The following is a 27,344-nucleotide window of genomic DNA, read 5'->3' on the forward strand; positions in this document are numbered from 1 at the left end:
CAGCCTCTAGTCTTTCTGGTGGACGATCCTGGGAAGCACTTGCTCATTTCTAAGGTAGTGCCGTGGTCCTGGAATCAAGTCCCAAGCTCCCAAATGGCAATCTTGATAGGACACTGTTGTATGGGTTTCCCCCCCTTACTCTCTCTGTTCTCTCTCTTCTGCTTCCTGGGATCACCTCGCAAATGACCTACATATACCGAAGCCCTTTTCTCAGGGTCTACTTTCAGGTGGCCTAAGCGAAAATGAGCACCATTAATCAAAGGTCTCTCTATATCTTTCCATGTAAGTATAGTTGGTTCTCCATACCTGCATATTCACCACTTGTGGATTCAACCAACAGTGGATGGAAAATATTTTTTTTAAATGTTACACTGTTGCTACGTGAACTATGTACTTAGGCATATGATGGTTTCCTTTGTACTGAACAGGTAGCAGGCTTTTTTTTTCTTGTCATTTTTCCCTAAACAACACAGCATAACAACTATTTACACAGCATTTATATCACATTGGGTTTTATAACTAATCTAGAGATGATTTAAAGTATACGGAAGGATGTGTATGGGTTATTTGCAAATATTATGCCATTTTATATAAGGGACTTGAGCATCTATAGATATTGGTATCTGCGGGGGTCCCTGGAATCAACCCCCGCCAGATACCAAGGGTCAACTATATTTTAGAGATTTTCTAGACTGTGTGCAAATAATTATTCTTGAATTATTTGCAAGGTGAAGTGAGGACATTTTAAACCTGTGCAAAATAAAGATATTTTTCTGTTTAGGCAAAAAAGGAGCTAATGACAATGGTGCTTGCCCACTCTGAACTACACTGAAACTACCTTCAATTCCACTTCTATCTGATAATAAATATAAGAATATCTAACTTTGATAGTATATGATCTAATGGCCAGGTGGTGAAAGCTCTAGATGCTAATAAACACAATCAATAGGCTAGCTTTAGGTTGTCAGAGAGAACTTCATTCCAGTATTACTTGCCGCCAGAAATCCCTTTAACAACTCTTGTGGTACAAATGCGCACACCCCTCACGCAACATAGTCACAAAGACTGGGCGATGACTTGCTTAGTCACATTCACATTTTGTGTCGAGTCTATTTTTGATCACTAACTTCACGCTGACTTTACATTAAATGCTCACTGCATCCCTGTACCAACTGAACTTTTTTAGGCTATTTTATTTTTCAGTTCAGGGCCCTTTATTTTGGCAACAAGACACATTGCCAGGTTATAAAGGCTTTATTATGACGGTGATTTTAACACAGAGGGAGCTTGGTGGTGAGTATCCGGCCGTCTGATGGCTTCCTGACAAAGCGTCTGAGCTCAGGCTCTCTTCCGATAGAATGTAAATGTATGCCTACACATCTATATGGAATTGTTATCAAAATTAAACTCAGTCACTAAAAGAAGATTCGCTCTCTGAACTTTCTTCTGTGTTTTTTTCACCTTCGCCGTCAGGCACTGGAGCATCTGGCCTCCTGAAAGAGAAGGAAAAAAATGTTTCAAGGTTTTTCCAGTTGAAAAGAGCACTTACTCACTGTAAATTAGGTTCATCCTAGAATATTGCTGCTAATAAATCTGCCAAGTCTGCGCCCTTAACAGAGAGACTCCCACTCTCCACCACAGCTCGCGCTCTGGCGTCTCCAGCACCACGGGGATTAAGTGCTTTCCTGCATGGGCCGGGCCGTGGCACTGTCTTCTCCTGCCAGTCCTTACAGAGTGTGCTGCTTCAGCACTTTACGCTCCTCGCTACCACGGAGACAGCTATAGCCGGCGATGCGAGCTGGGGAGGCTGGCACGACCAGCGCTGCAGCCGGGCAGCCTCCAAGTGCCCCGAAGAACAAAGAAAAGCCAGCAGTGGAATGGGAAGGAAAATCTTCATGCTCAGGAAGGCCGCAGGGAGGAATTTTTAAGATGGAAGAAAGTTCAAGAATGGCTATTGGGAAACACAGGCAATGTGGAAATTTTTCAGAGGCAAAGGTTCTTCATATTTGTTGAATGTTTTCACTTATATGTTTTATCTTCAGAGAATAAATATAAAAAGTATGAGTTGGTAAAAATAGTGTTTCAAAGATTCCCTAGGCACAACAAGGAGATACAAGAATGTTCAACTCCAACTGAGTGGCTGTGTGATGCTAAAGCAAAATAAAATTTTAACAGTGTCATTAAAAGCATCAACTAGACAGGCTCCACCGTGTCTGTCAGTGAATCATTCAGTCAACATGGCAGCATCATCACTCAGCCTCTATTCACGCTACCAAGAAAGTAACCTCGGTGAGTAAAGTATACTTTTGGGGAAACTAAGAGAAAAAGGAAGAATAATACAGCTGCTCTGTCTTAAAAATTAAAAACTACCAGACTTATTTCTCCCTCAAGCCCCTTCTTACTAAAGATTTAGAACACCAACAAACACAACTCTTCTATGCCAGACACGTAACTACTGTTACTAATGTAAGAAAATGTATAGTGTATTTACTTCCAGTTATTAGAAATCACGGCTGAGGTTTGGCTTGCATTTTTAATATCGTATCTGGCATCCTACAAAACAGAAGGAATGCTGGCACTGCTTCCTAGTCGTCACATATAAACCCGTTCACTCTGCTGTACAATTTTAGATGATGCCCAGGAGGGAGTCACAGGTACTCAGCAGTATAAAACTTTAAAGCTGACCACAGCATTTCTAGGTTTGACAGATGCTCCGTCCGCCTAACATAATAACACACGACCGCAGTCTTCATCACTGTCCAAAAAAGCAAGACCTCTAGAAGTAGTGGGCACAAATGCCAGGCACATTTCCCCAGCAAATTTCTCTATATAGCCAATTTCTTATTGTCTTCGCTTTGTTAAAAAAGGAAAAAATTTCCAGAGGGGATTATTTGAATATTACCTCAAAATTATATTAGTATCTAAGGTAACTCAAACAAATAAAACAATGTGTGTAACTCCCCTAAAATAAATGCTACTTAAGAACAGGGTAAAAGCAGCTTAGGCCTAGAAGAGAGTGAAACTACAAAATTAATTAATTGATGTGTGTAACCACTTTTTGATATATATAACGCTGTATAGCACAGTGGTTAAGAACAAAGACTGGAGACAGACTGATTGGGTTCAAATCCCAGCCTTGCTACTTACCTGTTGGGCAACTTTGGGGAAGCTACTTAACCACTACGCACCCAACTAACTGGATTGTTGTGATGATAAAAACATATCACCAAATGTAAGTCTACTGAATATCAGCATACAGTTATTTTTATTACATAATTATTACTCTCATCATCATCATGCACCTACTTTGCCAGGGACTATAGATGCTGGACCTACAGAGATGGATAACAAACAGTTCCTGCCCTGAGGAGCTGTTATTTCAGGGGTAGACAGAAATGCAAACAATTATTGTTACACAGAGTGATCTATACGGATACAGCTGTACGAGCTACACGTGTGAAAAAAAGAGTAATTCTCTCTACTAGGGTTGGCCAGGCAAGACTCCAGATGGATGAAGACACTTGTGAACGGGTTTGAGATGTAAGTAGGAGTTTGCCAGAAACAAAAAGTACGGGAATAAGTGGGGATGAGAATCTGAGTAAAGGGGAAAACGGGAATGGCAGGGTGCTGCATTTGGAAGCTGTAAGTCATTTGGTAGCTGGAGTGTGAGGTATATTGCGGTGCAAAAGTAGATGAGATTAGGTCATCTGGCAGGAGTAACAGGCGAAGGATGGGGAAAAGTTATATAAAATATGTTTTCACTGAAATTGCATAACTAAGTCCGGGATTCTTACGCAGCATTTATTTCACATTCACATGTTATGTAATCATCACTACCATCTCCAGAACTCTTTTCATCTTGCAAAACTGAAACTCTATACCCATTAAATAGCTCTCCAACCCCCTTTCCTTCCAGCCTTTGGCAACACTATTCTACTTTGTCCTTGAATTTGACTCTTCTAAGTGAAATCATATAGTATTTGTCATTTTGTGACTGGCTTATTTCATTTATCATAATGAAGGCCTTCAAGGTTCATCCATGTTATAGCATGTATCAAAATTTCCTTCCTTTTTAAGGCTAATATTCCATTGTGTGCATGTAGTACATTTTGTTTAACCGTTCATCCGTGGATGGGCTTTTGGGTTGTCCCCACCTTTGGGCTGCTGTGAATGCTGCTGCTATGAATACGGGTGTACAAATACAGGGTGGGACAAAAGTAGGTTTACAGTTGTTCGTATGAAAAATAATACAATAATTAATAAATAATAATACAAGAATAAACTGTGTTTCACGTCCTCGCAAATGTAAACTACTTTTGCCCCCCGGATATGTCTGAGTCCTTCTTTTGGGTATGTGCTCAGAACTGGAATTGCTAGGCAGTATGGTAAGTCTAGAGTTAACTTTCTGGAGGAACTGCCATATTGTTTTCCATAGTGGCCATATCATTTATACACAGTACACAAGTCTCCAATTTCTTTATAACCTCACCAATGCTTGTTATTGTTTGTCTTCATCTATTTTTTACAATTGAGATATAATTGACATATAACATTATATTAGTTTTAGGTATACAACATATTTTGATGTTTGGATATATTGTGAAATCATCACACAATAGGTCTAGTTGACATCCACACGCATAAAGAGCTTCAAAACATTTTTTTCTTGTTATGAGAACTGTAAAGATCTACTCTCTTAGCAACTTTCAATTCTACACTATTGTTAACTATAATCCCATGCTGTACACAACCTCCCCGTGACTTATTCAAAGTTTAAAATACAGATTTTTCAGTTTGAGAAAACAATATAATTCAGAAGGATAACTGCTCTGTGTATGTTAAATATGTCTTTGCTGAAAACACAATAGTATACAGGCAACTAGAGGATTACAAACAAGTTGTGATACGAAGGGCTGGTAAATCCAATTGTTTAGAACTTGCTACATCTTCTTCCATTAAAACATTCATAAATCACAACTAACATTTACTGAACATTGACTGCTTTGTCCGGAGCTGTGCAAGTGCATACTCTTACTTAGGCTCAACAACTCTATGATGGGCGAACTCTTCTATTTCCCCTTTTACTCATGAGGAAACTGATGCATAGAGAGATTAGGTAATTAGTCCAAGGTCATATAGCTAGAAAGTCGCAGGGTAGAATCTGAACCCCAGCAAGCTGACCATGTCTAAAATCTGCCTCAGTGTGAGCCTTAACCATCACAGATCTCATCTCTTGCTGATGGGCAGGCCCAGAGGCTAACCCCTATACCCTAGACTAGTAAAATTATTAATTACTACGTAATAATGGTAACCTTAGTTCTGGGATATAAATGTAAGCAGGAAAGGATATGGGAGAAATGCTGTTTTCTTTTTCTTTCCCCTGGTAAGGAAATCCAGGCATTGGTTGAAAGAATTTATAAGGCGCGATCTATCTGTTTGCTCTATATTTCTAAATAAAAGCTAAATCAGATTAACCTTAATATTTTCCATTTCCATCCCCTTTAAACTCTGAATATGATGGTGACAAAGGTACTCTTTCCCATATCCTTTCATTTCAGTGGCACTGGAAACTAATTTTTACAAGCTAACAGGACTAACTCTTGGTTATATAGAACTATTGTTATTTTCAAAAAATTGGATTTTAAAAAATAACTAAATAATCACTTAGAAGTAGCAAACAAATGCTATTTATCTGGTAATTATCAGGCATTTTTGTCAGTTTCACAGACTTCCTAAAATTCAATGGTAGTCTTTTTTCTAGGAGAATAGCCAGGCTTTCTTCTCCTTCAGCAGATAAACTGTTTTATTTTAAAATTATGTACTCATAGCTACTGAAATTTTATACATAATCAAATAACAATGTATTTTCTGATTATATTAACCTCAGCCTTGCTTTCTGCTCAGTGCAGACAGAACTAGACTATTTCTTCCAACAGTTATATGACTCTGTCTTACTATCTAAGGCTAATAAAAAAGGGTAATTTATACTTTAAAAGAAAAAAGGAAACAGAACAATCTTTTACGGAAAGTTCTTGGCTGAGGTTGAATACGTACCTAAGATTCTAAATAAAAGTCCACCCTTCACTTGGGTGGCACACTTCCTTCTCTTCCGTCAGCTGAGGCCTTTCTTCCAAAGTAAGGCTCCTTAACTTTTAAGTAAACACGATCCCCAAAGTGCCAGAATTCCTCCCTGACAAGGCAGGTGAGTCCACTTCTCACATCTAGCTAAGTGTAGTTAGGGCTGGTCTGCTAGGAGTGGTGGTGACAGGTTACAGTGAGTCACCCCTGCTCCAACCAATGCCCCTTGTGACCAATGGCCTGGACTTATGAGGTAATGGTCAGAATTCCGGCTCCAGGCTGCGGTTGAAGAACAAGTTTTGTGTAAGATGATGTTTTAATTGTTACTGGAATTCTACCCTAAAACTTGGCACCACCTTGCAATCAAATGTTTCTCAACATTTACAGACTATGACATACCCTCAAACTTGCTAAGTGAGATATGTCAAGGCAGGACTGAGGATACTGGGAGTTCTCGCCCTGGTAGTCATGTATGGACTTCTTAGGGTGTTGGTACCTAAATGGAGTCTTGAAGAATATGAATTTGGGGGAAGAAGCTCCATGGAGAAGAAAGAAAACATTCAAAGACACCAAAAGGGAACAGGAAAATGATACACTCTGAGAAGTGCCAGTAGTTTGCTACGGCTAAACGAGGGAGGTGGTATGGAAGAGTGGCAAGGAATGAAGCTCGAGTGAGATTCTGGGTCTTGATGACAGAAGCATTTCTGTGCAATTTGAATATGTCAGACTACATGTGGTAGGTAGTGGAGAGTCACAAGAAGATCTGAAGCAAAAATGAAGTATGAACAGAAACACTCTGGCTTTAGTGACAGATTAAAAAGGGAACTGGGAAACCAATCAGGAGCTACTGTAGTAATTCAGCTGAGAAATGATGAGAATTTGAACTAATCAGCAATGAGCACGGAGGCGTGTGGTCAGGGGTAAGGGACAGTAAAGATGAGACAATCATAGGGACTGACCTAGTAGAGGGTAGGGAAGAGGGCACAATTGAGGATGAATTTTAAGTTGCTAGTGTGGTAGCTGGTTACATTAAGGATTATGATGTAGGTTTAGTCTGGACAAGGGATGAAATGAAACCAATAGGAGATAAAGGGACTGGGTATCTAGCATTTGCTGATGCTTTCAGGGCTGCTAGTTTCACATTTATTACACTTTCTCTAGAGAGAGAAAAAAATCAGCATTTTAAAGGTCCCTTTAGCTTTCTGTTATTATAGACGTCTACTATATATTTCCAGAAGCAAAAAAAGAGGCGATGGTCAATGTTAAATATACTTATAACATATATTACAATGAGTACCAAAATAGATTGGACCCACATGTTCAATTCCCATTAAAATACATGTCACAAATCCATCCGCTTTTAAAGTGTGTGTCAGAAAGAATTTCCAGGACAAATGTCAAATATCCTGGAGATGCTTTAGTTCAAATTACCAACCTATGTCACTGTACTTCAACTGTTTTGCTACTTGGATATATACTAAATATAGATACATGTTGGAAATCAGTTCTTGTAGACTTTAAAAAAATTCTTAAATTTCATATTTTGGAAGATAAAATATGAGAAGAAGACTGTTTTATGGTGTTTCACCTCCAAAATGCAGTTTCTTGAAAGGGTGAGAGCCAAGAAAAATCCCAAAGCAGTGCACTGCTAGTAGACAGAAAGCCTGGATCACACAGCTAAATGCACTGGGGTGAACTAAACCCCCAAACTGGAAAGACTCTTTACAACCATCTAGACACTTACAAAATGACTAGTTCTGAATAATCCATTATGATAGATATTTATCCATGATGAGATCTGTGGCCACGTTTGCTTAGATGAAATAAATTATTGCCAAATTTCTGAGCCACAAATTTTCAGCATTTCTCAAAAAATATTTTATAAACCTCACAAAAACTGGTATCTAGTTCCATCATAACCATGCACACAGACCTAGAGTGACTTTACCCTATTTATTTCTCAATCTGGCTCAACTGAGATCTTGGTAGAGTAAATTTCCTATATGCTAAGGTCTTAAACAAAAACCTGGTAGATAACTTTTTAAAAAAGAAAGAAAAAGGTAGCATGGAGAGGAGAAAAACCCCACCTCATTTTTGCAGGCACTACTGCTGTGCAACAAAACTGCCAACAAATTCCATCTCTTTGGATATATAGATTCACCACTGACCTACTGAAACTGCCCTTAAATGTGCAAAGGCCCTTAAATGTAAAAATTAGCAGCATAGATTTTTCATTTTTGTAAAATAGCAGAGACACTATACACTATGTATAGGAAAAATATAGAGTTTGAAATCTCTTTATTATAACTGATAAATTCAATATCTCAGCAGTAATATTATAACATTAGAAGAATTACTTACTCAAGAAGATCTGGGTCTAATCCTTCTGATATCATTTTGTTTCTTATTGCCATCACCGGAACACCCTAAGCAAAGGACACAATAGAATAATGCAATTATTAAAAATGCCTCCTTCATAAAAACAGAGAAATAGACCAATGGAACAGAACTGAGCACCCAGAAATAAAGCCCAAGCATATATAGTCAACTAATATTTGACGAGGGAGCCAAGAATACTCCATAGAGAAAAGACAGTTTCTTTAATAAACGGTGCTGGGAAAATTGAATATTCACATGTAAAAGAATGAAACTAGATCCCTATCTTTCACTACTCACAAAAATTAACTTGAAATGGATTAAAGACTGAAATGTAAGACCTGAAATTATGAAACTTCTAGAAGAAAACAGGAAGAAAGCTCCCTGACATTGATCTTGGTAATGATTTTATGAAAATCACACCTAAAGCACAAGCAACAAAATAAAAAATAAACAAGTGGGACTACATTAATCTTAAAAGGTTCTGCACAGCAAAAGAAGCCATCCACAAAGTGAAAAGACAACCTACAGAATGGAAAAAATATTTGCAAACCATATATCTGATAAAAGGTTAAGATCCAAAATATATAAGGAACTCATATAACTTAATAGTAAGAAAACAAATAATCCAACCTAAAAATGGGCAAAGGACCTGAACGGACATTTTTCCAAAGAATATGTACAAATGGCCAACAGTTACATGAAAAGATGCTCAACCTCACTATTCATTAGGGAAATATGAATTAAAACCACAGTGAGGTATCACCTCACACTTTTAGAATGGCCATCATCAAAGACAAATGCTGGAGGAGATGTGGAGAAAAGAGAGGCCTTGTGTATTGTTGGTGAAACTATAAATTGGTGCAGCCACTATGGAAAACAGTATGGCAGTTGCTCAAAAATTAAAAGGACAACTACCATATGATCCAGTAATTCCTTCTGGGAAAGGAAATGAAAACACTAACTTGAACAGATCTCTTCACCCCCAATGCTCATAGCAGCATTGTTTGTAACAGCCCAGTCATGTCCCCTGATGGATGGATGGGTGGGTGGATGGATGGATAAAGACGTTGTAAGATATATATAGATATATATATATCTATATATATCTATATATCTCTACATATAGACATATATTTATAAATATAGATAGAAATTTATAGATATAGGTATATTATTCAGCCATAAAAGATAAGAAAAACCTTACCATTTGCGACAATATGGATAGATCTTGAAGGCATTATGCTAAGGGAAATAAGTCAGACAGAATAAGACAAATACTGTATAATTTAACTTATATGTGGAACTTAAACAAAAGAAAACCACACCAAACTCAGAAAAAGAGATCAGATTTGTGGTTATCAGGGTGGTGGTGGGGGCAGTGGGAATTGGAGGAAAGTGGCCCAAAACTACAGACTTCCAGTTACAAAATACGTAAGTACTAGAGATGTGACGTACAACATGATGACTATAGTTAACACTGCTTTTGATATATAGGAAAGTCAAGAGAGTAGATTCTCACTACAAGGAGAAATTTTTTTGTTTTCTATTGTATTTATATGAGCTGATGAATGTTAAGTAAACTTACCGTGGTAATCATTTCACAATATGTGTAGATCAAACCATCACGCTGTACATCTTAAACTTATACAGTGATACAGCACTAGGGCAACTCAGTGCTCTATGCTGAGAAAATGAAGATGTAGTCAGCCCCTGCCCTCAGGGAGTACAGTCTAACAGATGAGTTAAACATAAGATCACAATACAACCATGAAATTTATAACACAGGCCTGCAAAATGGGCAATGGCAGGCCTGGCAAAGGATTCACAGAGGTGAGTCTTCAAGGTGGGATAGTAATTTATTTAACATGAAAAACACCAAGACTAGAAATATATACAGATCTTTAAATAATCTACCATACACAAGCTTTCTCAAATATATTTTTAAGAACAAATATATACTTGTCCAGATATTTCCCCCCTTCAAAATGCTGATTTTATTTTACATTTCACCCAATAGAATCTGTGTTTAGGTCCAAGCAAGCATACGCTAAATATGAGTCAAATGGATTAGAAACTCAATATGAAGAGTCTTCAACGTTAATGACCTTATATCTCACATAGAATTTACAGATCTTGCCAAATTAAGTTCAGGTCATTGTTAACTATAATCCTCACTTAAAAAATAATGTTAAAATTTTAATTCTTATTTACTCTTTTAAAAAATGTGCAGAGAAGATGCTGTCTACAACAATAATCTCCTATTTTGGGCACAGAGGAGGAAAATGTCCAAGTTCCCTACAGCTTGCTAGGAGAAAGGAGGGTGGGAAAGCAACAGCTCTCCTTCAGACGCACAGCTTTCCAGGAGCACTCTCTCCTGAGGGGCGGCACAGGCGAGGCTCACTTACAGGCCCATTCACACATTTATCTCCATAACCGTTATGTTTAATTCTGTAAGTTAGTGACATTTAATCTGTTAAGACGTGGATAACAATGGACACCTAAATACATCTTAAGTATCAGATGGATGAAAAGTAATAGCACCACCATAAAATTCTCTACAAAAACATACTCCTGAAAGTAATACTGTTCCATGGGGACAATCTTTAAGGTATTCTGAAAAATGACAAAGAAGGCAGAAGATAAAACTCTGAGCTTCTTGTTAGCTTATGAAATTTAAGGATAAATGAAAGGAGGGGAAAAAAAAGCAGTTGCTTAGGGGCATTCCACATTAACAGACTATTTAAAAAAAAATTAAAAAAAAATGTTTTTGTTGATTTGAGAGAGGAATAGAGAGATAGAAACACCGATGACGGGCTGCCTCCTGCACGCCCCCTACTGGGGATCAAGCCCACAACCTGGGCATGTGCCCTGACTGGAATTAAACTGGTGACCTCTTGGTTCGTGGGCTGATGCTAAACCATAGAGCCACACCAGCCAGGCTATGTTAACAGACTCTTACATTTGGGATAAAGTAAGCATGAGACTAAAACTCACATCACTTTTAAAATATGTTACCTGAAACTAAGTCTTGAGAAAAAGATTTTAAAATAAAATGTACTTAATAATCACTTGAAAACAAAATTTATATAATAGTGGAGGAGAAAGCTGACTACTTAAATGACAAGACTGGGAATTTTATTTGATAATTAAACGCCATTCAACTATTTAGTATAACAGAGAAAGTTAAAAGTTTGGAATAGTTCATAAAAAAAAACTGAAGTGCTAAGGAGAAATGGAAAAAAGAGCAAAGTTAACATCATACTTCTTTAAAAAGACCTCTCAGTTTCTCTTAACTATGGTTTCATGGTATAAGGTCTTTCTACAAACTCAACTATGTGATTACTTATACTTTAGCATAATCCACAAGACAGCATTGGTAAGATTATACAAAATTACAAAGTTGAGAAAACAGAAGGGAGAAGAAATGAGGTTAAAAAAAACCACCCATTTCCTAAAATATAGCAAAGAAAGTGTGTGTAGGGTGTGGTGAGGGGAGGTGGTAATTGGTAAGGGAGGGAGGGATAGGGAACAGGGAAGTGGTGGAACTAACCAAGCTCCCTATTTTAACAGTTTCATGGGGTTGGTTATAGTATAATAATAATGGAATCTGAATCTATAAGCTCCTATTTTACCTTTAGTCTCTCAAAGCTGATTCCAGCAAAAGAATACAAATATTACCAAAATTTGGTGAGTCTTCAGTCTTTTCTGTATATGGATATAGATAAAAGAAAATACCTATAACTTTTAATATCTTACCCTACTAGAGACTTTACTATTATCATCAGCTTACTACAAGTATCATAAAGCTTGATACAAAAATACTTTGGCCTGTTACAAAGGATACATTCCAAAGGGATTTGCTGCTGTTTCTAGAGACGTTGCTTAGAAAATCTGTTGTTCTGCTGTATCCATCCTTAGAGGTTAAGGAACAGTCTGGTTTGTTAACATCAAAAAGAAGTGTCCAATTTCTGATCTCCAAGAGACAAGGCTTCTAGTGGTCTAAGGAGGACAGGACAGACCTCAAAACTAAAGTCTACTCAACTGTGGGGTTATTTTTGGCAGGTGATAATGGCAGTTTGTCCAACATAAGTAATGAAGAGGAGAGAAGGCAGCCATAAGTCTGATGTTCCAAAAAATCACGTCTGTATTTGCGTCACTGGAGAAAGTGTGCAAAGAAGCCACAATAATGAAAGTATGATGGCAACGCTATCGTTTAATAGTAGTTTCTTATATCACAAAAACTGTTTGGAGATAATAGGACTGCCAGTATTTACATTTATTTGTTATTGTGTTAATGAAATCCAAGCTACTGAATTCCTTTAGAAACAATGTGGAAATTTTCCTAAAGTTTTAGATTAGAAGGGGGAAAAACCCTCTTATTCACTCCAAAGAGTGATTTTCATTTTTTAAAATAACAAAAAATGTTCCTTATATTTGAGTTTTCCTCTGTTTATGAGCTTGAATCACAATTCAGTTACGAAAGGCAGAAAATACGAAGCTTGTGAAGTTTTTCCTACTTGGTCAATAAAGGAAAGAGCTACTGGGGTGACAGGTGGACAGTGCTGTTTTTATTTTCAGGGAGAGGGAATGGGTAGGAGTTGAAAAGATACTATGGGCTCGAAAAAGGCAGGCAGTCCTCAAATTAGGCTCCTTCTCCTTAAATTTTAACTTAGTGACATGGGCTCAATCATTTCTTTCTCTTCTGATTTTCAGTAATACGCTCTTTAAAATATCTATACTGCATTTTATGAAATATATTAGTAGGGTGTTATATTTAGAATAAAATTTTCAGATGAAATATTATATAATGGACAATAAATGTTTACTGAATAAACCATAACACAAAAGCAAGCGTATGCTTAATAATCTTTTCTCCTAGCAGCTTTCTGTGAAGGGACACAAGATTAATTTAAATAAATCTCAATCTGTAGAATGAATATGGCTATCTTAAGAAAAAAAAAAAGGAAGCTTTATTTCTAATGACTGCAGATTTTGAAAATGACAGACTTTAAAATGATCTCTGCTATCGTTGCCTCCAAGGGTCATTAATTTGAACCTAAATATAGGGTAAATATAGGGTGTCCCCCCAAAATGTACACACACACTTTAAACAATTATAAGCGCAGTGTTTATTAAAATACATTTCAATTTCAAAATTGAGCTATCAGCTGTCACAGTGTTCATACATTTTTTTCCTTTTCTTTTATTATTTTAAAAAATTCATCTTTATTGTTGAAAGTATGTGTATATATATTTTTGGGACACCCTGTATGTGGGCAAAAAAGCAGCTCACAAATCTTGACAGTGGTTTCTATGGAGCTAACAGGAAATTATTCCAAACAGATCAGCTTCACAGGGAGAGAGTATTCTTCACTGCACGTCAGATATCTTTAAAGATGATATGATAAAATGGATAAAAATTATACCAGCCATGACCAGGGCCCCAGGAGGCTGGTAAGGTGGTTCATGTGAGCAGCTCCACCAGTGGCTTTTAGGCATGGGAACTAAGGTTAACCTAAATACCTATCAAGAAAACCTTTAGGAATTATTTTAAAAAGTTAGGGGTTTATTGTTATGGGACTCAAAATCTATTTCCCCATGTGATTGATTCTTCCCCTGAATATTCTTGTAACATGATAAATATTAGATGTTAACTACTAAAAAAGTGCATGGCGTGTTCTTTGCATTTTGTAACTACTCAAGGTTTTTGTTTTTTTTTTTTTAATTTCACAGTAATTAGGTGCCATGGAAGATCCACTTGCCTCCCTTCATTATAATATGAAAACATCTAAAATTTAAAGACTTGCTTTGATAGCCTAATTAATGCTATAACTTCATTATGAGTACTTCAGCTACATTATAGCTTTGCTAAGCCTCATTTCACTCAAATGATATTTATTGTTGAAAACGTGTTGATCAGAACTTTCTAAATTTAATTATACATTTACTTTCTAGGAATAAAAACATTAAAGAAATTTTTATGGCAAATCATTTTGGAATTTGCTACTTGACTTAAAAGTGTACTAAATTCAGATGGTCTCTTACTCAGTTTTTGGAAACTCATTACTTAATGCACATATTCAAGAGGATTTAAAGAATTATCTCCAAATATAGTAATAAAAGAATGAAATTCTTAGTAATTAATTATAATGATAATTCTGCTGATTGAAACCAAAGAATATCCACTTTTGAACTGATTTTTCAATAGCAGTAATGTGTTTGAACTGGTGTATTATGAATTACTCACTCAATGTCCTTAGGGATCATAGGTACCTGTTTAAAGAGAGATGGCCAGAATTAGGCATTCCTTGTGGCTACAGAACCACAACGAAGGGCCCTGAATCTTATTTTGATGCGTCATCAGCACATGGTCTAACTAACTAAGTGAATAAGTCATTTGTGAACTTAGACTAGGGAAAGAATAAGAGAAGTTGGGATGCTGTATTATCTTATGAAAACTCCGGTGAGTTGTCCTTAGGCCTGGAGATAGTTATTTAAATTGCATTATTAAGATAAATGCAAAAGATGTAGATATCCTCAGACAGAGGAATACATAATTTTTACTCATTTTTCCCAAATATTTTTAACTCTATTTTATTTCCTTTAAAAACATAAACATATTAGTATTTTCTCCAAATTGTAAAATAATCCTCACCACAAAATTAACTCACAAATGAAGGATGTTGCTGCATCTTGCACTGCTGTGATCCACTCAAGGCACATTACCTGCCACACAGGAGTGTCCACACCATTATGAATGCCCACACTATGAGGTCCCTGCCCAAATGTGCTAAAACGCCTTCCTCAAGCTGATGGCCTAAGACCTCTAAGATACGTCCTTCCAAGTGCAGCGAGTGCACTTCCTTACTACAAGTCATCTGCTCCTCTGGTCTTTACTTCTTCCATTAATTACCCACAATCTTAGAAAAACAAATTTATATTTAAGGTGAGATTCACAATGTATCTAAAAAGAGTAAATGTAAGTAAGTAACTACTTAATTGAAATGACTATTATCTCCTCCTCACCAATTTTTAAAACTTTTATGTGAAAAGTACTTTATTTCTGGCAGAGGTGGTTAGTAGGAAAGAAAGAAATCAAAGCTGGATAAATAAAACAGGATAGTTGGATCAGAGTAAAAGAATTATACCACACATTTCAGCGAAGAATAAAAACTTTCATTATTAGTGTATATCTTCAAAAGCTCCCTTATGAAGCTTAATAGCAATGTTCCTTTTGTCACAACTTCTAAAGCAAGAGTTAAGAAGTTGTTTAAAGGAGTTGGAATGAAAGACAAAGTCCAAAGTTAAAGATGTTTTTCTGCTAAATGCCTGTCTTTGTTGCTTCCCGTTTTATATAGCATCTAAAGGAAATTCCCGTGAAATTTAAAACTTCCTTCAGCTTAGCCTCTAGAAGTTCCTTCCCCTGCCTTTGTTTCCTTTGCTTTTCCTTCTCTTTGGGGAGAGCTGCAGAGGTGTGGTGTTACAGCGACTCTATGGCAGATGAAGTAAATTTGACACTCAGCCAAATAAATACACTGAAATAAAGAATTACATGTTTTGGCTTGAAAGGACTTTCTGATAAACTGTCCTATACATTATCTTAATCATTTTAATTATGCCAGTGACACAAAAATATGATATAGAGAATATATTCCTTCAGAATATAATTTTATACTTAAGAAAAATTGTTTTGACAAATTTGATTATTTTGCATTCCCAATGTTACGTTTCACTTACTCTCCCCCTTAAAATTATTATTAAATGTAAATGATCTGATATATTCTTAAAAAACAAAGAATTCGGGTGTATAGTAGCGGAATACCCTCCTATGACTCCAGGGGAGACTTACATCTGTGTGCACCAGTGTGTTGGTGTGTGACAATTCTTCCACCATGATTGAGAATTCTAAAGCCTCCTGAGGTTCATGGTTCAAAATACATTTTTCCAGAAACTATAAGCACCATACATAAAAACAGTCATGGTCAAATAACTAGATCCTGGACACAAATTAATCACAACTCAACACTTTCACAGTAACTGAATGCCACCTGATAGCTATAATGAAAAATATGTGATATCAGTATTAAAATATTCTGAGCTATATGATTATGGCAGCAGTGGTAGGAACACATAAGAATCAAGGCAGGTACGTACAATATTACCAAATGGATACTGACAACCATCTAACTTAATGCCTGCCCACTACGTGTTTCTCCTTCTGTATTCTAACTTCATCAGACATTAGGAAATAAGAAATTTCAACCCTAAACTCAGCAATATCATTGTTTATTGCTAACAAACATATATAAGAAAAATCAAATAGCAAAGAATAACAAAAGGGAAAATTCATCATTTAAAAGCAATACTTCTCAACATTAAACATGTACACAAGGTGCCTGGTCCTGAGCTCCCTGACTATCATGGCAACTTGGGCAGGGTTCAGAAGGCAGCCAGCATACTGCAAAATCACAACCTGTGAAACTAGCGTAATTCGTCACACATGGTTTCCTTAGAAGCTAGTTCACTGACTTTAGCAGAGAATAAGTAATTTTGGTAATTCTTTGCCAAAAATACTAAGAAGAGTTACCTGTTTCTAGGTTCTCCAGATACTCAGGCCATGGCAAAGCACAGGTGAACCTCAGGGGCTCCCAACTGGCGGTTCACTGTCACAGTTTCCTGCCTCAGGAGAAACCTCCACCTAACCCTTCTTGCATCTGATGTAAGACAGAATGTGGAGGAAGGAGGTAACTGGTTACCTGAGTTCCATTTACCCCAACTCAACATTACTACTCATATAGTGCATCACTCTGCTAAGCTTTGCTTCTTTCTTTGAGTTGTGGTCAAGTGGACCTGGCAGACCATTTAGTTGATGGGAAGAAGGAAATATTTTCTCTTTTCAATGGCCCAAGTTAGTGACATTATGCATTTCATTAGACAAATGTTCATTTGCATCTTTTCTTTATCTACATTCACACGTGGGGAAGCAATAATTTTATATACAGCTTTTATCTTGAATGTGAAACACCACTAAAAAGGTGTCCCCCGCAAACCTGTTTGTACTAAACAAATACTGACCTTGATACTGATTAGTAAATCTTAGTATTATAAAGGAAACAAAACACATATTAATATTATAATACCCATGGAGTTAAAAAATACAAAAAGAAATAACATATAGTTGTTAAATGAAATCAATACCAGTGTTTTCCACAGCTATGGTTACATATGAATCACTTTAAAAATATTTTATGTATTGATTTTGAGAGCTTTCAACAACAATGATTTGTTGTTTCACTTATTTGTGCATTCATTGGTTGCTTCTTGTATGTGCCCTGACTGGAGATCGAACCTGCAACCTTTATGTATCCAATGACGCTTTAACCAACTGAGCTACCTGGCCAGAGCCGAACCACTTTCGATTATGCTGCTGATCAGTGATGAGAAACTTACCCTGGAGCTCTCTAGACCATGGAAAGTCACATTGGGGTCATATCCCAAACAAGGTTCTAAGCCCTTTATTACTCTTACAAAAACTACACCTTATCTAAAGCGCACTCTACTTCATGCTTGATTAGTTTCACAAGGTCCAAGGTACATCACTTCTCGGCGAACATCTTTAATAATCAGTTGGAGATTCTTCGTCCTTAGGTAATGGAAGTCCCATTTCCCCAGGCCAACATGCCCTGTTGGCAGCAGATGCGTCAGAACCACCAGGACCAAGGAGATTATTCAATTCACATCTGGAGCCGCCAAAGAAAACAGAGCTTTAAAAAAGTCCAAGTGTCCGAAGGACTGTTTTGGCAAATTTGGTTTCAAAAAAATACAAATCGTTAGCTTCTCAATGTGGAAGTCGGACTTTCCCAATGCACAATTTATTACTGGCAAAGGATTCGCCAAGCTCTGCCAGTAAAAGGGGGAAAGTTGTTGGAAAAGTGATCTATGTACACAATTCCAGTTAAGTTATAAAAGCAATATGTAATTTAGTAAAGGCTGTGCTGCACTATTATGACAGCAAACATTAAATCAATTATCTGCTACATTTGGAACACAACAGTATTACTCACTCAAAAATCTTGTGTAAAAGTTGCTTAAAAAGGAGAAAAAAAAAAATCAGAAAATGCCAGCAGGTGTTCCAGGAACATTCGTTAATAATGAGGCCCAAACCTGGGGATCAATTAAACAGATCATAAATCTAGAGAGAACTCCAGATTTCATTTTCTGTATGAAGAAACTGAAGCCTTAAAAGGTGACATGACCTGCACATGGTCACACAGGATTGTGTGACAAAGCTCAGAAACTGTATCATGTTGCGTCCTAGGGGCACAGAGTACAGATCTGGGTGTACTCTTTAGCATTCAGATGTCTTACAAAACAACTCCTTTCTGGAACTGCAGTCACTCATATCACACAGAAGGTAGTAATCCAAGAGAGACAGAAAAAGGAATGGAGACCAAAAAACGAGGTACTGCTTCTTTCTCTGTGAACTAGTACTTGTGACATTTGAAAAATTCTGCTGGCTTATGTCCAAAGGAGTTTGTATTAATTAAGCAGTTTTAACAACCTAGGCTCTAAAATCTGTTTGCAGGTTCTGTGACAAGTGAGGCAAAGCAAATATAAAAGTAGGATATTCCAGGAGATAGCGAGTCGCAGGAAAAGGCAGATTTCTTGGCAGCTCAGGAAAAAAGCCAAAAATATGATAGTTCATTGATACTTAGGAAGCCTGGAAGTTTTTGAAAAAATCTGTATTTGTAATTTGTAGGACTTCCTATCTGGAGTTACCACTACATGGGTGGTCAGCAAACTTATATTAGCAGACAAATTAACATGGCTTGAGGAACATATGTCTACTCTCTGTCTTACTAGAGAGAATAAGGTGGTTCTAAACAATAATTCAGAAAGGAAGCAAGAAAGATCACAAGGGGGTTGAGGGCCTAGTAAGTATTAAGATGCTGAGTAAAAGAATATCACATTTTGGAAAAAGATAAACTCAGCTTAAGCAGAATTATAGGTGTAAGACCCTGGTTATGGAGCAAAAACTCATTTTTTAAATGATAAAAATATATTACAAATGAAAGAGATCCTATTATTGTCTTTAAGAGGTGAAAGGACTTCTGGCACTGTTAATTTCCTTTTTAAGGTATAGAAATATTATTTTGGGGATCTTAGAATAGATTTTTTAAACTGTTGGTATATAGTGATTTTTTTTTTTTTTTCCAGAAAGACAGGTTTTTTTTGTTTTGTTTTGTTTTAGACCAAGTTAATGTTATCTTCCCTTTTGTTAATACAAGCAATTTTGTTAATAGAAGCCTATCCAAAATGTAGGCTTCTAAACTCAGCTTTGTTAACATGTAGTAATGTGTACAATGGTGATAAACTACTCAAGACCATACCAATAGACAAACTATAGCTTTTTGATGAGTTATGCAGATGATGGTCTTTCTCTATGTTAATAACTAAAACTAAATTTTGAGTAGTGGGCAGGTTGGAGAAACTTTAGTTGCCTTCTGAGGTCAAGAAAAACTGGATATTTTATTTTTTAAAATTTTTATTATTTTTAAAAATATATCTTTATTGATTTCAGAGAGAAGGGAAAAGAGAGAGAGATAGGAACATCGACGATGAAAGAGTCATTGATGGGCTGCCTCCTGCACGCCCCCTGCTGGGGACTGAGCCTGCAACCCGGGCATGTGTCCTGACCAGGAATTGAACTGCGACCTCCTGGACCCTAGGTTGACGCTCAACTGCTGAGCCATGCCCGGCCAGACAAAACTGGGTATTTTAATAAAAATCTACAATCTTCCAGTACTCATCAGGCAATTTGTAATGAAACCCCTCTGGAATGAACTGGGATTAGTTTCTTCCTCATAGGAAGTACTCAGATTTGTTTTTCTTTCTACCCACATGCTTTGAGCCCTGTTTGTTCTCAGTCACACTCAAGGAACTGAATCACCTTAGCGGAATGAAAAACCAATTAGAAGACTAATAGAGAAAACAGGAAGGCACTTCACCATCTGGAAATATACACATACAGAGCTACCTAGATTCTTTCCATATCAGTGGCAGAAATAGAAGGATTCAATGATATAGGTTGTAATGGGTCTCTAATGACTCTCCTGTGAGGTATTTTCTAAAGTAGAGTAAGACTGTCATCTGTTCTAGCTAGAGTTCTGTGAAGACATGGATATAGAAAACACTATTAGCTATGCAGATGCTGCTGAAGAACAGTATTTTTGGTGATGACTTATGATACTAGAATAATTATACTCCTGGAAAAGTGCTAAGTGACTCAGAAGAACCCAAAAAGGTTATGCTTAGCAAAACCCACAGGTATGATCAAGGGACTTTAAACTGAAATCAAAGGGTAAAAAACCCTCGGGGCAGAAAATCTGAACAGACATTTTTCCAAGAAAGACATACAGATGGCCAACAGGCATATGAGAAAATGTTCAACATCATTAGTTATTAGGGAAATGCAAATCAAAAACACAATGAGATATTGCCTCACACCTGTTAGAATGTCTATTATTAAAAAGACAAGAAATAAGTGTTGAAGAAGATATTGAGAAAGAGAACCCTCATACACTGTTGGTGGGATTGAAAGCTGGTACAGCCACTATGAAAAACAGTATGGAGGTTCCTCAAAAAAATTAAGAATAGAACTACCATATGATCCAGCAATTCCTTTTCTGGGTATTTATCCAAACGAATATAAAAACACTAATTAAAAAAATATATATGTACCCTTATGTTCATTGCAGCATTATTTATAATGCCCAACATATGAAAACAAGCTAAGTGTCTAGCGATGGATGAATGGATAAAGATGTGGTATATATATATATATACATACAATGAAATACTACTCAGTCATAAAAAAGGAAAACTGCCATTTATAACATCATGGAAAGATCTTGAGGTATTATGCTAAGTGAAATAAGTCGAATGGAAAAGTACAAAAACTGTATGGTTTCACTTATATGTGGAATATAAAACAAAAAAGTAACATAAACTGACATAACAGAAATAAACTCACAGATACAGACAATAGAAAGGTGATTACCAGAGGCAAGGGGTGTGTGGGGAGGGAAAAGAATGTATGGTAATGAATGGAAACTAGACTTTAGGGGTGAGCATGCAATAGAGTACAGATATTGAATAATAACGTATACTTGAAATTTATATAATGTTATTAACCAATGATACCTCAATAAAAAATAATTTAAAAAATCCTCAATTAATGACAGGAGAAAAAAATCAGTGGAAGAACTAGCAGGTAATTATTAAGAGGAGAGATGAAGAAATAGAAAACAAATCCAATAGCCTAAAATAAAAGTGTGTGTATTTGTAGAGAGGAAACACGAAATCTTGAAATCAGTGAATATCAGGGATCGTTAACACTTAGTAGATTGAAATTAATGAATAGGAGCTGGCATTTGAAAGGCATGTCTTACATGTCTTACAGTGTTTTACAGTGTAAGGAGAAAGATATCTATAAATCAATACACATCCAGATATATGGCGATTCTTGAACATGGAGCTCAGAAAGGGCAGATGTTGTATTACCAGGTGGAGCATTCTTTTTGGCCACCTGACCAGGTGCAGGATTTGGAGGAGGTTTTCTGAAACATGTTGCAAACAAGCGGAAAGATAAAATACAGACATGATATAATGGCCGCTTAGTTTTGCCCAAAGGAGAGTATCTGATAAACGCCTACATCTGAAAATTTTATCCTTGAACAGATGAAGCACTGAGGGAGCCGACTCAACTATGTCACCTTTACATTTGGACAAAGAGGCGGCACTGAATGATGATACATAAGTGGCCATGCCCAGGAAAGACCAACCAGGACATGGTCCAACGCGAAGCCTGCCCCCGTCGACGTTTCAGTGGTCACCCATGGCTTACTTAGGGACAGGAGAGCCGGTGGAACTACAGGTGGCCAAGCAGAGCGACGGCTGGCAGATTCACATTACCCATGAGGGGTCCACTACTTGGTCTACTCTGGGTTTGGTCCTACAGACATCTGGATGAATAACCTGGAGAAATGGGGCATTTCCAGCTGGCACGAGGCCTTAAAGGGGAGCTAATGTGCCGGGTGAGGAGCCCTCTCAGCGAACGCCGCTTGGGCGCTGCCACGGTGGTGCAGAGGTGAACGCAGAGACGGAACAGGGCTCCGCTCCTCCCACGGCTCCCTTTCGGTGGGAGGGCAGCGTGCGTGGAGAGTCACCAGCACGGCATGGAGGAGCCGGCTTCACACAGGACACAGGCAGCGCGGTCAGACCGGCCAGCGACCTGGACAGCACTTACGCTGCATGTGCTGCAGGGTTTGGGATCTGGGGGGTTAGTGGAAGTGCTCACAGGAGCGTGTTACATGAGTAGAATGGGGCGCACAGCAATTAAGAGAAGGGAATCTACATCCAGAGGCGGGAGAGCATGGAGCTTATACTGGGAAGGATCTGTGGTTTGGTACAAAGAATGGAATTCAGGACAGGGAGCAGTAGGAAACAAAAGTTGGGTAATAAGATTCTGGGATCCAGGCTGGCACAGTAAACTGAAAACAGTAAAATGAAATTTAACTTGGATGAACTTGCAGTTTTAAGATGGCAGTGTAAAGATGTTGCTCTCCCTTTCTTCTTGAAAATTACCCCCAAACAGTAAGGTCTAAACTAAAATTTTAATGACTCAGAGGCATATATGAACCACAATAACATGGAAATTAAAAGCAGATAAAAGAATGATTGATGACTTAGCACAGACAGGCCAAGTCCACTTCCAGAACCCTGGAAACGTTGAGGAATCAGAAATGCCTGTACCAAAGGCAGAGGGGAGGCAATGGACTGAGATCAGGAAAAGTAGGCTAAAAAGAGGAAAAGTCTGAGGAAGAAGAAACTAAACCTCTGCTCTTACTTGGTGACAGCAAGCAAAAATAATGGGCTAAAGCTAAAGTACTTCTACATAATTAAAAAAATTAATAATCATTTATTCATTCTTAAATGTTTCTAAATAAAACTTCTTTTAATGACATAATAGAGGTTGACATTTTTTAAAACAGTTCCTAATCTGAAGAACTTTTTTTGGAAATACATATGCTCTAGCTTTAAGTCCCAACTTCAGAGATTTTAATTCAGTAGAGTAGGAGCCAAGAGCTTGTATTTCAACAAAGCTGGTCAATCTAAAAACCACTGAGCAGTGTTAAAAAGAAATCTATCACCAACACCCATCAAAAGGCAAAATGGCCTAGAGAAAAATATAGGCATTTTCATTCATTGGGAAACACTAGATGTCAGGTATTTTAGGGACTGAGAACAGTGCAGTACCCAAAATAATCCTCTACCCTCATGGAGCTTGTATTCTAGTAGAGAGAGATACACAAACACAGTATGTAGGATATGTAGTATTTTAAATATTGGAAGGTTATAAGAAGAAAAATATAGCAGATAAGGTGCAAAAGGAATGGGGCCAGAGAGAAGGTATATGTGAGTAAAGATTTGAAGGAAGTGAAGGAGTACACCATGAAGATATCTGGGAAACAAATGTTTGAGGCAGAGAGAACAGCTGATGCCAAGGCCTTGAGAGAGGAGGCTGTCCATATATTTATTCAAGGAACATCAAGGAGGCCAGCAGAGGTGGGGCAGAGTGAGCAGCTTCTAAAGGAGCCCATCCACTCTTTCTGGTTGTCAGACATTGTATGTTTTCAATTATTTTGGTGATAAAAAAAAAAGCATAGACAGCAAAATAAAACTATCATTCCATGTAATGATTTCCTAGGAAAAATATAAATTCTAAAATCATATAATAAACTAAAAGCATCACCTTACATGGCAAAGAGATTTATGCTCTTTTCTATGAACCAAACCATTGAGAGATCAAATTCAGAATAAGAATATTAAAAAAAAAAAGATTTGTGCTATCATATGGGAATTAAGCTAAAGCTGTATGAATACTCTACTTTCATTCCTCTATCGATATGCAATAACTTTGTGTAAAGCAAATATATATATAAAAATCTATATTAAACTGTTAGTCTTAAGTATGAGATTAATTTTAATTAGAGAGATATGACTTTTGGTTACTTTTTTTCAGGGCATTAACTGAACATAGGAAAAAAGTAAGCAAGAGAGTAGAAAACTTGGTCACTTGGTTTAGCAGTTGTTCAGGTTGAAAAGCAACAATGAAACCCTCCAGAGTTAAGAATTTCAAAGGAGGCTGCTAGACAGAGAAGACAGATCAAATTAGCTTACCACTTGAACCATTTTGAGATATCTGGCATATCTTGGGTCCTTGGCTACAGTTAAGATATTTTCTGCTGTTACTTCACTTTCCTGTGGTCCAGAGTCTTGTAAACTTTTCTGCTGTAGAGAGTATTGCGTGTAAATCTTTAGACAGTTCACAAAAGGGGTCCATCATGCTACTTAAAAGGGATGTTTCTTTTTATAATTCTAAAGCAATCAATATCAGAAAAAAAAATCATATTTCTAAATTTAAATACCAATAATTATAAGATACATACTTCCAAATATTTACAAATATTTAAATATGATTCCAGAGGAACTACACTTAAAAATACTATATTTTCCCTTAAAATTGCAAACGTATTTATGGAATTTAAAAATATTACTTGTCCCCAAAGTGCTGATAAAAAGATGAATTATAGGTGGAAATATTTTAATAAAACTTCTAATAAAGCTAATAAAACTATTCTATTTGTCTATTGTTCCACTCTAATGGGCAATGAACTGATTTTCTAGGTATCCACCATCTACACAATTGAATTCCTCATTAACCAAATAATCTTTTCCTGTAATTATTCTGTCTGGGGCCCGGCAGGTCTGTGTGAGTTGGGTGCTTGTGGAGCCCTGACAGCCTGAGGCTTCCAACTATTGCTGACCGACTTCCGCGCTTGGTTTTTCTTTTATCTCAACATTTCACAATTCACCTCCTTTCTCCTCTCGTCATCTTCAGGTCATCTCCTGCTGCAGCTAGGCAGTAATGCTCCTTCATTATGATTTTCATAGGACAGATGTATGCTTTTCTATCTCTGAGGTAGATAGTATTATCTTGCCCCCGGTTAACAGGGATAACATTTAGCAGTGGATGCTCATGAAGCCAGAGCCCTCCCTCCTCAGTATAAATAATCTTTTCCTAAGTGGATATGGCTATTCTATTATCTCAGAGAGGAATGCCTAGAGAATTTATGGAAGAAAAAACCATTTTTCAGACAAAATTATCTGGTTTTGTATATTTTGGCTACTGACGGCAATGTGAATGATAACATTCTCCACGGAGTGGCTAAGATTAAACGCTAGACACTACTCACAGTGAAGAACACTGGGGAGTGATCTAGGATAAAAATGCTTTCATCATATAGGCAATTGTCGCAGTACTGTGTCCATACTGCTGCGCTGCCCTTGCTTAAGTGCAAAGCAAGGGCTGTCTCTATACAGTTCTTGATTTTTCCCCCAACCTGAACATTTAGAATAAGTTTACTTTTATGAATTCTCATTCATTATCTGTATATTAGCATTAAGAGGAATTTCCTTAACAGGATGAAATCAACTTTATGTCTACATAGCTATGCTGAAATGTAGACAAATAGAGAAATATCTTTAAATATTCAGTTTTAAAAATATGAATGTGAATTATATAGTAAGGTTTTTCCTCACATAACTCAAATATAAATTAAATCTGTCAAAAACTGTGAAGTAAATAAAACATACAAAAATTCTTCAGGTTTCTACTGTTTTATGACACCATTAAGTACACCAAAAAGTGAGCATTCATGTGTGTATTTATTCATCTGTAAAGTAAATAAATACACAAAGTTTAAAGATTTAATTAAATAAAAAATTCAAACAAGACCCAAATATGCTTTTAAAAAATTATGAAAAATTATGAATGACGAACTCATACAATAGTACACAGACTAAATGATAATTACATAGAGGCCCTCCGGATCTCAAAACTTACCTGTTAGCTTTCACCTAATAATCAAGACCTCAACAAGGTTTAATTATGTCAGGTCTTACACCTTTGCTATTTGAATGACCCAATAAATCCTCTATCACATCTCTCAACTGTCCTTCATTTTATTCTCAATCTGCACAACTGGATGTTCTATTGTGAGTAATGATGAAATCTGAACCACAAAATTAAAGTTGCAGAAAAATCAGTATGCAAACCTTCGATCTTTGGCTCATACAGAGACTGCAATGAATGGATAATTAAGAAAAAGTGCATGACTACCTTTTATCTGATAAGTGAGTTGACTGTAATACCAATGGAAATTCTGTATTAACAATTCTTAAGTCTAATTCAAAATATTTTACAAAACTATACAAATTAATAACAATCGAGAAGAAATAATTTGATATTAAGAACATGATAAACAATTATTTTATTAACCAAATCAATACACAACTTTACCACAATTTTTAAACTGAGGAAGCCAACAAAACTTCATAAATTCTCCAAATGAATATATATTTTAAAAATAAAATTGCCAGAGATATATCATGTTATTCTGAATTTTAGAAAATTTTGCTGTGATTACTCATAATAAATTTTTTGAGATGTTAAATAGGCAGGACAAATACAACTACATAAGTTTTAAAAGACATATTATAGATGGCATTCATAATAACACCTGGAAAATTAATATTCAGTTATACAGATACCACTTATGACAGCTAGTATCCACTCTACTAGGTAGAGTGGAAACACTTTCTTAATATTTTTTACACATCTTGTTTGAGGAAAAGGGTGGTTCATATTTAACTGAAAGAATCTTGTAAAGTTAAACACCTGCATTTCCTCTTATATATCATATAGGGTGTCCTGCCCAAAATGTATACACACACTTTGAATAATTATAAAGGCAGTGTTTATT

The 27,344-nt window shown here is 36.6% G+C and overlaps 1 protein-coding gene across 2 annotated transcripts in view; it reads right to left on the bottom strand.

Moving 5' to 3' along the window:
* Nucleotides 1-1,235: 1,235 nt before the first annotated feature.
* Nucleotides 1,236-27,344, bottom strand: part of WASHC3 (WASH complex subunit 3) — a 38,005-nt gene continuing 11,896 nt past the window's right edge. The window contains exons 5-7 of one of the 2 annotated variants that reach the window (XM_016223218.2): nt 24,700-24,807; nt 8,440-8,504; nt 1,236-1,493 (exon numbers count right to left, since the gene is read on the bottom strand). In XM_016223218.2, coding sequence (XP_016078704.1) covers nt 1,409-1,493; nt 8,440-8,504; nt 24,700-24,807 — 258 coding nt within the window. In that variant the 3' untranslated portion in view covers nt 1,236-1,408. Of the gene's footprint in view, nt 1,494-8,439; nt 8,505-24,699; nt 24,811-27,344 lie in introns of both variants that reach the window. The other variant, XM_016223217.2, reaches the window with a different exon arrangement.

Source organism: Miniopterus natalensis, chromosome 2 (genome assembly GCF_054644295.1).
Source record: "Miniopterus natalensis isolate mMinNat1 chromosome 2, mMinNat1.hap1, whole genome shotgun sequence".
NCBI lineage: Eukaryota > Metazoa > Chordata > Mammalia > Chiroptera > Miniopteridae > Miniopterus > Miniopterus natalensis.